The 12,956-nt window shown below is 42.8% G+C and overlaps 1 protein-coding gene across 1 annotated transcript in view; it reads left to right on the top strand.

Annotated features, from left to right (window-relative positions):
- Positions 1-12,956, top strand: part of DOCK4 (dedicator of cytokinesis 4) — a 1,616,764-nt gene that overhangs the window by 652,486 nt on the left and 951,322 nt on the right. Inside the window, exon 14 of the mRNA XM_086919301.1 lies at positions 7,415-7,539. Coding sequence (XP_086775427.1) covers positions 7,415-7,539 — 125 coding nt within the window. The remainder of the gene's footprint in view (positions 1-7,414; positions 7,540-12,956) is intronic.

Here is a 12,956-nt window from a genome sequence, read left to right as displayed (position 1 = left end):
CACAATGCAACTCTCCCGATTGGCTGAGAAAGCTCACGGAGTCCACTGGCCGACTTTGCCAATATCCAAAGGGAGACATCTGCTATATTGTTTGCTCCTGCATGCTTTAATGACAGAAATTGCATGTGCTGCCAATCACTTTACTCTCTTATTTTGAGTTTGAACATCTGACCATAAAACAAATGTTACTAATGACCAAAATGTGTCCTTTTCATTTAGATTTTTTATTTTGAAGAGGGTTTCTTTTATATTTTTATATCTCAACCATTTAGGAATTTCAATGAAGAAAATTTAAGACCTTATGTACAACAACAAAAGATTCATTATTCAAAAAGAACAAAACTTTTTTTCACAAATAGAAATTTTTAGATTTTGTTGGACAACATATAATACATACATTCAATCATACCACTCACAAACCACACTATTTACATATATACACACACAACAAAAGAAGAACATGTAAGTTGTATCTACAATGTAATAACTTTGATTTACAAAGAAGCCTAGAAAACATTCATATTTTTCAAAAACATTTCAAAATAAATATCACAGGTTTTATGGTTTTTTAAGGCTTTGAAAAGTCTACGCGTTTCGAACTCATATAGATGAATGAGTTCTCATCAGGACCAAGGTCTGTGAAGAGAGAAGGGGAAACTTATTGGTATGCTATTTATTATGACCACACTGACTGCCCCTACTACCAGCTTCTGTCTCTTACCTCTCAGTCATTGAGGGACCAGAAGTGCAATTGAGGTTGCCGGGACACCAAACCGTCTGTCATAAAAAATGATGAAAACCATCAAAATCTATCAGTGCATAGCCGTGTCTCACCGCAATCAAACCAAAACCATTCTCGTCATGCACCGTTTTTTGGTTGATTGTATAATCTTTAAACTCTCCAATCTCTTTTTGTAATTTCTCAAGTAATGACTTTGAATCTGTGATAAGTTGATATGTGGAAATTGCTGTTTCAAGTGCCTCTATTTCCTCCAGTTGTGTTTTTGAAAGCCTTTGGGCGGTCTCTATCGTTAACACCATCAAGTCACGGCTGCATTTTGTCTCTATATAACTATATCCCTTTTTATATATGGGATCTTCTGTAAATATTACAGGTACGTTTTTGATCTGTAATCCTGTAGGGATAGTGCCTCCTCTCAAGTGCTGAAGTAAAAAATGACCATGCAGGTCGGTGCAAATGCTTCACTTCGCTAAGCCGGCCATTAAGACACATTGACGGCTCTCCAGGTGAGCATTCACTCTCCGTTCAGCCACATGTTGCTCTCACAAGTCAGAGCTACCGACCACTCACAATACAACTCCGTTTTCATTACATACAGCCGGAGCACACCACCTTCAATAATTGCGGAGCCCGGACCCACTTGATTAATGTAAGCATGACGAGAATGGTTTTGGTTTGATTGCGGTGAGACACGGCTATGCACTGATAGATTTTGATGGTTTTCATAATTTTTTATGACAGACGGTTTGGTGTCCCGGCAACCTCAATTGCACTTCTGGTCCCTCAATGACTGAGAGGTAAGAGACAGAAGCTGGTAGTAGGGGCAGTCAGTGTGGTCATAATAAATAGCATACCAATAAGTTTCCCCTTCTCTCTTCACAGACCTTGGTCCTGACGAGAACTCATTCATCTATATGAGTTCGAAAAGCGTAGACATTTCAAAGCCTTAAAAAACCATAAAACCTGTGATATTTATTTTGAAATGTTTTTGAAAAATATGAATGTTTTCTAGGCTTCTTTGTAAATCAAAGTTATTACATTGTAGATACAACTTACATGTTCTTCTTTTGCTGTGTGTGTATATATGTTAATAGTGTGGTTTGTGAGTGGTATGATTGAATGTATGTATTATATGTTGTCCAACAAAATCTAAAAATTTCTATTTGTGAAAAAAAGTTTTGTTCTTTTTGAATAATGAATCTTTTGTTGTTGTACATAAGGTCTTAAATTTTCTTCATTGAAATTCCTAAATGGTTGAGATTTAAAAATATAAAAGAAACCCTCTTCAAAATAAAAAATCTAAATAAAAAGAACACATTTTGGTCATTAGTAACATTTGTTTTATGGTCAGATGTTCAAACTCAAAATAAGAGAGTAAAGTGATTGGCAGCACATGCAATTTCTGTTGTTGTTTATTAGCCTGTGGCAAGCAGTGCTGTTGGGAGCCCGGACCCAGTAGTCTTTTGTTCAAGGTGCTTTAATGACAGAGCAAAAAGGTCTGTTGACACAAATTTAATAAGGAACGGAATCCGTACATGCAATCAGGCATTTGTAGCCTGTCTTCAAGGAGAGGATCTAATGCTTCGCGGGGAATTCATGAGACTTGTAGAATTAAAACTTGTTAAACAGGTCTTACAGTGAGAGACTACAACTCTAATGCACACCCCCTGTTTACACCATTTCCATTTAAAAGTCCTTAGTTCTTTCGCTTGGCGTGCCCACAAAACTATGCTCATGTCTCACCTGCCTCTTGCTCGTTTTATGTTCACCCTCCCTCTGGCCACTAATCCTGCCAATCGTACTGATCCCTCACAGTTAGCGCCTCTGGTCGGCCATTCACACTTCTACCTTTACTATCGCACAAAGCACTTTTTTGAGAATTTGCAAATTGATCTGACGATCCCTCCTATGGCTTAGTACATACCGTTGGGTAGCACTTGCCATCTCTGCTAATGCACTAAGCACTTTTCCTTTCAAATTTTCACTAAACAAATAATTGTTTCTTTGAACTTCGCCGTTTTTAAATGGTGTTTTCAATTGTATTAAGTCCTTCTTGCTAGTGAATGATCCTGTACTTAGAGAACATTGTTTACTGCTGGTCTTTTAACGCAATTTTTAAATAACCGGTGCTTCTCGTTTTCTAAATTGTGTAGTTTAATTGTAACTTTTAATTAACTGAACAATAAAGCTTCATTATCATAAGTAAGATTTTACCTTTTCTCCAGACAGCACATCCACTTATATTGGTTAATTATTTGTTTGTGCCGTGGCTGAACCATTGTGACATTTCCTACACTGCCCTTCGACAAAAAACTAGATAAGAAATTCCAGATTTGGGTGTCAAGGCTGGACCTCTAAAAGATAGGACCAAATAAAACCTAACTTAAAATCCCACAATTGGCTATGCAAAGAAATGAGGATCAAATCCAATATCCATACAAGAAGTTTATTGAATTAGGGATACCAGCTACCCTCAGGATCTAGCAACACCTTCCACACCACCCAGAAGTCTAACATCTATAAACTCCTGTAAGATCATCTAACTAAGATTAATGGTAAAACCCTTGCATTTCAAAGAATGAGACCCTGAGACTATATCTGAGAGCTACACCCAACCTACTGCTGTTAAAAAATAATCTGCAAAAAGGTCTTTGTTGATTGTTGTATTCATTTAATTCATTGTTTTATTCATATTAATGTGTAAATGCCTCTCCTTGGCATTAACCAACACTCCATACAGAATTCAAACTACCTGTCCAATTTGACCTACTCTACTGTTGGGGCAAGCATCCGCCACAAGAGGAGGAAGTATTTGTATCAGCCGATTTGTGTTTAAATGCACAACATCCATATTTGTCTAGAAACAGCGTGGACTGGATCACACTGAAGTAGCTGGAAGCTGAGAAACTATGCTCCCTGAATAAATAAACGGAATTATAGTCCTCTTTCTATTTTCTCATCTAATGTTACTCGCCAAACCCTTTTTAATTAATTACCTGTTGCCAGCGGCATCCCCTTTCACACCATAAACTTTCCAGACGACTTACATCGTTAATTGTTTTTATGTGTAACAGCAAGTTTGCATAAACCTGTATTAACACCGATCATAATTACTTCAACACCACAGACACCCTGTTTAGAGAAATACAGCTTCGACTACGTTTAATTTGAATGGTTGAATGAGTGACTTACAGATTGATTCAGTGAACTTTAAAAAAAATATATATATACACACACACATACACTAAGGCAGTATACCAACTGGATGTGGGTCATTGCTTTCCTGTACTATTGTTTGCATACTTTTTGTATTAATATGTATTTTTGAAACTTATAGTAAGACTGAAAAATGAATACGTCGTAAAATATTCTTTAACAAGCATTTACAATGCAATGGTTTCGCCTTTGGAAAAGTTAGAGCTATTGGCATTGTAAATGACAACATTTGTATTTATGTTGTGCTTTCACATGACCACACTGCAAGTACATGCCCTTTCTAACCAACCTCTTCCTCGCCTTGTAGCGTGATACCAATCCAGAAGAGCACTACAACCCCCCCGTTCCCCATTCCCCCCCCCCCCCACCCCCGTTCTCCCTCCCCTCTCCCCCCCATAAGGGACACGAAACGTTATACAAAGGAAGTTTCAATTGCAAGAAATCCGAGAAGAACAATGCAATGTATGAGCCCAGTGATGCAGAAGCGCGTGGTCTGAGAGAGCTTGTTTCAGTTCCCATTTTTCACCTTAAAAAAGAAACTGACGAGTGTGCACACTCAAGCTAAGGGAAGTGGGCGGGCTCTTTCGTACTAACAAGACTTAGTGCAAAACGCTAAAATGCGCCTACTTTGAAAACACGTCCACATACGAGGATGAGGGCGAATTAACCCCTTCGATGCTTGTGACAAGGTCAACTCGTCATGGGTGTTACCTGCGCTGTGCGTTTGACGAGTTGACCTTGTCACATAACAAGGGATTTTTAAAATTGCAGCACAGCACGGGAATGTGCTGTAGCAATGATGCGGTTAATAATGTCATGTTCCCTCGTCCTCTGTAGAGTCCTTCCACCCACCGCTCTAAACTGCACCGGCCGTTCCTGGCTAGGCGTGAGGGTACCCCTTGTTTGGAAACGGACACAGGCCGTCGGAGTGCTGCTGTGTCGTCTGCCTCATTCCTGGTCCCTCAGTTGAAAGCAGTACCAGCTAGGATCTAGATTTGGCTAGCCTTGTAAAATTATCTTGGTGCTGCATTCTGGGCTCCGGTTGCATCATGACGACTGATGCATTCTAAAGAACTCGTTTTTTTATTGTATTAGCTTGTGCTTGCTGTTAGCAGCATCCTTGCCCAGGCTCGCGGTATCACTCTGCCGCCTTTACTGTCACATGGTAAGTACGTAGCATGGATGCCCTTGGCAGTCATAGTAGGGCGCACCGGAGTAGGTGTCTGTCAAGCTGCTGCTGTGTATGTGAAGGGCTTCTTCGTCAACCAGAGCACAGATGCTGCTGTGTCGGGTGTGGGGCGCCTGGTTTGCCTTAATGTAAGGAATGCAGCTTAATCCGATTACAAGGACTTTCACTGGCACCCACGTAGCCCCGTTTCCTTCTCTCTGTAGTTGGCAGGTATCGGGGACAGTACTGTTACCCCATCTCCTACTTTCGCTTCCACCAGTGGGCCCGCCCGCTTCTGAATGCCCTCTCCCCCCCCCCCATCCCCCCCACTGATGCTTGCGCTCTGATCCCATTGTACCCGCACACACTTTGTCATAAGGGTTCAGTGTCGGTGGGAGATTTTGGGTTATGCTTACTGGGGGCACATAGGTTCCAATCCATGGCTTGCACCCTTACTGGCCCCTGCACACTATAATGCGTCCTCTAAATGGTTGCTTCACCTGAGCCTTAGCGTTGCTCTCGGTAACCTTTAAGCATTGACACACGGAGAGTTGGAGACAGACCCTTGTCTGCTGTCTCCTGGACAAATCGAACGAGACCCCCACAGGGCTGCATAGACTACCTGTGACTAGCTGGCCCCAAGTCCTGTATTCTCCTGTGTGCGAGATGAGCTCCCAATGCTGCAGTGGTCTGAATATTCATCGCTCTGAATCAGTAATCTGTTGAGGGAAAAGGCCTACGTGTCCTGAATGGGAGATGCGAATGCTAAATTGCCCGCGATCAAAACAGGAAGCGCGGCTTATGCTAGCGGAACCGGGTTTCACTTCAGTGCTTTTGTATGCAGTCTGTGTATCTCACCGAAGAAAGGGAAGCCACAAATTAGTCGCGTGGTAATTGTTGCACGATTATGAATATGTAAAATCGCTACCTTTCTGCTAATCTAGAAATAGTGATTAACTAAGTCATGCCGGTGCTCAGACCGAAATCGTTTTTTTGCACTACTGGACCTGATTACCAGCCTATACCCCTGACGGCCCGGGCGCCTGCTGAACAGAGCCTGGTGGCGATGGCGAAGTGGCCGGCCCGACTTGCTTCCTTGGGAAATGGATCCAAACACAAAACAAGTGGGGCCAGGGCCGGAGACACAGACAGCGGGAGGGGGGTTGGGCGGGAACGGGCATAAGGACCGCGGGAGGGGGAGCGGGAGGGGGGCGGGAACGGGAACGGGCACACGGACAGGGGAGTCAGGAAGGCTGCAGGAAAAACATGAAGCACACGGACATAACGGACAGCGGGATGGGGGTCGGGAAGGCTTCCTCCGTTGGGGGTCGGCCGCGGAATGGCCAAAACAAACCTGGACAACAACAAAAAATAAACCTCGCCCACGGCCGCGATGACGATGCGAAAAGGGTGGAGAGGGAAGAAATCGCGGGAACGCCCACGAATCTGGTCCGGCCATGACGGACAGATCTCTGTTCCAATGGCTAGCCTCCATTTATGGAGCTAGCCAATGGAACAGAGGGCGTATTCCAAAGCCACATACTGTTCTCATTAGGTTTTCACCTTCGTGAAAAGACTGCGCAGTGCGCAGGCTTTCACTTAGACGAAACCTAAAAACGAATTATTAGCTTTGCAATTCATTTGGTTATGTAAAAACTGACTTCATTCGGCAAAAGTAGGTTTCTTATACTAACTTGTGGTAGGTCAAAAAGGAAGCAAACGTTTACATTGAGAAATATTTTTGAAAGTTTTATTTACTTCCCTTAAAATTGGTTGAATATTGGTTCTTTATTATATGAAATCGATGGAAATAATGTATTAAATATGTAAGTGATTCATCGAAATATAATTGTAGCATTCCTCCCTGCTTCATGGTTTATTCAGTGTTTGTTATTCTTAAAATTTGTCACCTCATTATACATAAGACATAGCCGTTAAGTGTACGATACTGGCTTTTGGCTTAACCCCTTGCGTGCTGTGCACATTTTCGGCCTGGGCGGGCGATTTAAATAGTGGGTGGGATTCGGACTGCCCCCGGCCGTCCTCCGCACACGCCCACCATGATGCATGACAGCCGGGGGCCGTCTGAAGCACGCAAGGGGTTAAAGATATTCAGATAATATGACACACGGTAAACTTAGAAGCCTTATTTGTTGTTCACAGACTTTATTGTTATATAAACCCAATCACATTTACATCTTCTGCCCAATTTTAAGGGTTCGACTTCTTTAATAAATGATTGATGTAAAATTGATAAGATTTATTGTGATTTTCTTTGTTTTTATCAGGCGACATGAGGAATGATCTATATATAACAATAGAAAGAGGTGAATTTGAGAAAGGGGGGAAGACTGTTGCCAGGAATGTGGAGGTGACCATGTACATTGTGGACAGCGGGGGCCAAATTTTAAAGGTAACTTCTTTTATCACTTGAATGTGGAACAATTTGCTCCATTTATCAATGATGTAAACATTAGCCTTTGTAAATGTTGTTATTATAATTTGGTATGAGAAAATATGTATTAGCCAAGTGACCATTGTTATTATAAAAACACCTAGGTACGTTATAACCAAGTGGATGAGTACCTGTTTTGCTTGTAATAGAATGTATTTTTGTAGAGAATGTTGCACATTTATCTATGGCTTGTGTGTCGACATAGCTTAAGTATTTTGCCATTGCATCATTCTGAAAAAAGTACAAGGGCTCTGGGATATTACACGAGGAAAGCATTCTGATAGCTGCTGTTAGCCTTGACGATTCTTTTTGTTGGCTTTCGGACTCGGAGCACTTTCCCACTGCTGACCAGCGGCTAAAGTGCATGTGCTTCTCCCCTAAACTTGGTAACATTGGTGTATACACCATTGGTATTTTTCATGTACTTGTAAGTACATTTTAAATTGATATACCATACACCCAGGGTCTGCAGATTAAATGCTACTAGTGGGCCTGTATCACAGATTGTTCTACCCACACAAGTAGCCTTTCAAATGTCTCAGGCCTGCCACTACAGACCCTTAGTATGTAGTTTTGCTGCCATTTCGACTTGGCATTTAAAACCCTTTCCCAAGCCTGAACCCCCCCCCCCTTTTATTACACGTACATCACCCCTAAGGTAGGCCATAGGTAGCCCAAAAGGCAGGTTGCTATGTAGGTAAAAGGTAGGAAATGTACTTTTCAAGTTTTGCATGTCCTGGTTGTGAAAAACACATACATTTGTTTTTCACTACTGTTAGGCTTAGTCCTCTCTTAGGTTAACATTGGGAATTTCTCAATACACGTTTAAACTATAATTCCTGCTTAGAAAGGAGTGGTTGTTTCATGTGTTATATCTTTGTAGCGGAAATGATAAATCCTCTTTACTGGTAAAATTGAATTTAACATTACTGTTTTAGAAATGCCACTTTTAGAAAGTGGACATTTCTCTGCCCTTGCAGCTCTGTGTGCCTGCAGCAAGTCCCCAGTACACATCTGGGGTGGGTGACAGCTACACTTTGTGCATTCCTGCTAGAACGCCACAAACACAGGAAGTTTAGGTGTGTTTGAGTACCCATCTGTATTCTGATGGCTCTTCCTGGGCAGGTAGGAAGGGAGCAGCTGACACATGAACTTGGCTAGGTAGTGCCCAGTCTGCATTTCTCTTGTGCTACCCTGCTGCTGCTGCTCTGTGGCCCTGCTGAGGAGAGCAGGCTCTGCTTTGCACCAAAGAGAACTCCAATGGCTTGTTTGCTTGCCTCCTGTTGCTTGAGACTCAAGGCTATCAAAGTCTCTACCTCAGCTCCAAGGCTTGGTTCACTGGAAGTGGCCCCAGGTACTTGCACCACAGAAAACGTCGCATCTCTGCTCTGTGTGTTTGCAGAATTAGTGCATCAACCTTGTTGCAGGAGTAGAATCAATGCATCACACTCGAAACCACTGCAACTAATCTGAAGCCAATATTTCAGAACCAACTCATCGCCACCGCTGCATGGAGAAGATAGATGCATTGCTCCTCCGGCTTGGATTGACTGGGCACATCTCCTCCTGAACCACCGCACTCGGAAACAGCGCTTCTCTCAACGGACCAGACACATCGCCGCCACTCCATGAAAAAAATTGATGCATCATCTTGACTGTTTGCTCAACATCGATGCTTTGCTCGTCTGCGCCGCCCATTCTCACTATTGCGACCAGGAGCAAGGTACTCTCTTTACCGGACCTGCATGGTTTTTGTCCCCAGCCAGCGCTCCATCGTGGTCGGCTTGAACTGTTGACTTTGCCCCGGACCAGCACGACCAGATAACCCCCATAGCCACTTATTCCTTCTCAGCAATGGAACTCTTTTCATGCTTTCAGAATTCAGAACTCAACTTCTACTTATTAGATTTTTGTTGTTTTGATCTCGATTCATTTATAAAATGGTCTATTTGTCTAAACCAGTGGAGAGTCTTTATTGTGTTACATTGTGTGTGTGTTGCTTAATACTTTACACACTTCTTTTTAGATAAGCCTAACTGCACTGTGCCAAGCTACCAAAGGGTGAGAACAGGTTATATTTTGGTGTGTATCTAGCTTACTCAAACTAGGAGTGTGGTTCCTGCTTAGACAGGGTGCATACCTCTTCCAACGAAAAACCCAGTTTCTAACAGCTGTGGGACAAATAGAGGTTGGATTAGAGCCATTGTATGACAGTTTGATTGAACAGTGTATTGAAGCATCAGAATGTCGATCACCGTTGATCATAGTGATGAAGATGGAAAATTTGGTATTAATATTCATTGAGTTGCTTAACAAGCCGGCAGGTATCCTTTATCACAGCTGCAATGATGCTGAGTTTACATACTTCCGAGTGGTCTACCACGTTAGATTTACCATCAGCATATTGTCACGTGGATCTGAAGGACAAATACATACATTCAAATATTATTGGTCATGCACACAGTGTGCAGAATTATTTTAAAGAATAATATTTGACCTGCATCCACTTTTTTTGAACATGCTAATGGTAGATAGTGTAGAGATGTACACGGTTTTCCAGTTTTGTGTCAAGATTTGTAATCAATCTAAAGAGGAACATGGCAAGATTCTGCATCAGATGTTACAAACATTAAGGGGCGTGGTTTATCCATGAAGAGATCAAAAAGCACATTTAAGGAATGGTCTGTAAATAGTTGTCTTGTATTGCCCCTGCTACTGAAATCAAGCCCTAGTGAAGTTGGTCAAAATTACAAACCATAAAGAACACCTTCAAATAAAAGATGAATTGAAATTATTTCTTCGGTTGCCCAGGTAAATACTGATATTTTTTGCAATAATGTCCTACCTCCTATTAGAGGCCCCCATCCAGTATGAGCTACACCAAGATACTTTCTTTCTCCTCAGCCTTCATTGTTACCTACCTATGTTTAACACACACCGTTATTCACAGGGAATCCCGCTATGCACCTTACTAGAAGCACTCTTCTTCGTGCTCCACATCCAGTGGCGGCCTGCATGATTCATAGGTGGCAGGGTGGGGGTTTTCACATAATTTAAAAAAACTTTTTTTTAAATATACTTACCTTCCTGCCGGCTGTTGTGTGTCTGCTCCCCTCAAGGAACAGAAAGCACAGCCAGGCACCCAGGCTCCCCTGACCAATCACAATTGTGAGTGGTTTTGAGCGTCCTGGTTCGACGCTCAACCAGGCAATAGGGGTCTGGGCATATTCTCCATGCAGGCTTTAATGCAGCCTGCATGGAAAACGGGGAAAGTGCACATGACTGGTTTGGGTGGCTTCAGAGAGTCGACCAAACCGTCATTGTGTACTTAGGAGTGGGAAAACCACTCCTCTCCGGCCCTGCTCCATGAGCAGAGCAGAGCACCAAGGCAGCATAAACATAAAATGATAATAACTGAAAGTTATTATCATTTTAATTTTCTACTTCTCATCTCGCACTGCTTGAAAGCAGTGGGGTGACGCTCCTCCGCCGTAGCGGAGGAGACGCTACTGTGCACCTCACATGGTTGTACTCCTCGTAACTATTTTGGGCTTTTTGTGTCTTCCTCTGCCATCACTATATTGCCCTTGTGTCGCCAGTTCACATGCAAGACACGGAGGCACAGACGTACAAGCAAGACAGGATGGACAAACTGAAAAAGTGGTATGTACAGCTAGAGGCTGTCCCAAGATGTTAAAGAAAGTCTGGGGTAGATGGAGGCAATTTCATGGTCTGGAATCCCAGCACTCAGACACCCCTGCGCATCAGGAACAGATAATGAGTAGCTGGGTGCGCAGGGTCCATCTGTAAAAGTCACTAAATGTCACACAGGGTGGGCGGATTCTGATGGTATAATGCAAACAAAGGCTGTATGGACACATGAAGGACCTGATCGGTGCATCCTAAGGACTGTCCAAACAACAATGTTTTATAATGTACCCCATGTTGTATTTGTTGATATGTCGTGTATTATCTGGAATGTATCTTTTAAGATACTTATTGTGTGTATTTCGGCAAAATTTAAATCAAAACAGTTGGGGGGAAAAAACGACAGCCATGCATTGTTTCGGTAAATATAGCATGCAAAGGTGTCAGCTATGGGGCATCTTGAATTTTAAACAGCTGCATTATTTCATTTTGTCCTCCACAATATTTGGGATCTTGTATAATTCGAAAAATCAAATGTTATGAAAACTCCATTTCATAAGCTCCCAACATCTCTGATATTTTGACTGCACTCCGTGAAATGTGTTCCATTGCTTTACTCAGTGGTCGAGGGAGGGGGGGGGCGAGGGGGGGGGGGGGGGGGTGTGGAACTGTGGGTGGAGACTCCGAGGGTGGGCCTAACCCAAGGATTGAATCCGAGGCGGAGTCAGTGGTGTGGCCAGAATGTGCCAAATGTCCCCATTTTTAGTATTTGTTTGGCATTTCACTGCCCAGTTACAGCTTATTCTGTTTATTTCAACCAATGCATACACTTGATTATTTAAGGTTTAATATGAGTTATTAGCATTTAAATACATTCACAAAGTGGGATATATTTTCAATCACAGCATTCGACACCGTCTCTCACAAGATCCGTCTTAAAAGACTGGCCACCTTAGGTATAGGGGTACTGTACTGAAATGGCTTGCCTCTTTTCTTTCAGAACGCACTCAGCAGGTATTCACTCCACCCTACACATCCCTTGCCAGACCACTTAAATGGGGAGCCCCCCAGGGCTCCTCCTTAAGCCCGCTTCTTTTCAATGTCTACTTCACCCCACTAGCTGAAATGATTGCCCAGGCTGGAGTCAAAACTACTTCCTATGCTGATGATATCCAGCTCCTGTTTACCTTTAAAGAGCCCACTGCCAAGGCCTTCGATCTCATGAAAACCAGCCTTAGGAACATATCTAGATGGATGGACTCTAATTCCCTTAAGCTAAACGCCGAGAAAACGGAGGTTCTGTTTTTTAACACTCCATCCCCACTATCATCTAATCTGTGGTGGCCGGATGATTTGAGCCAAGCGCCCGTACCAAAAACTCAGTACGGAACCTCGGGGTGTGCTGGGATAACCAGCTCACCTTTGAAGTCCAGGTGCAAAAGGTAGCAGGTTCCTGTTTTGCAAAGATCAGAACAATAAAAAGACTCATCACCTATCTGCCCACTGACTGTCGGAAAACAGTGGTTCATGCCCTGATAACTGCCCATCTCGATTATGCCAATGCATTATATGTAGGCATCACGGCCGGTCTAAGTAACATACTTCAGACGGTCCAAAACGCGGCAGCACGTTTGGTGGAGGGTATTCCTCCCAGACATCCTATTACCCCGCATCTTCGTAAACTGCACTGGCTGCCCTTTAGTAAAATATGTCAATTTAAAGCCATG

This window comes from Lissotriton vulgaris, chromosome 1_1, assembly GCF_964263255.1.
Source record: "Lissotriton vulgaris chromosome 1_1, aLisVul1.2, whole genome shotgun sequence".
Classification (NCBI taxonomy): Eukaryota; Metazoa; Chordata; class Amphibia; order Caudata; family Salamandridae; genus Lissotriton; species Lissotriton vulgaris.
This window is presented reverse-complemented; position numbering and strand designations above follow the sequence as displayed.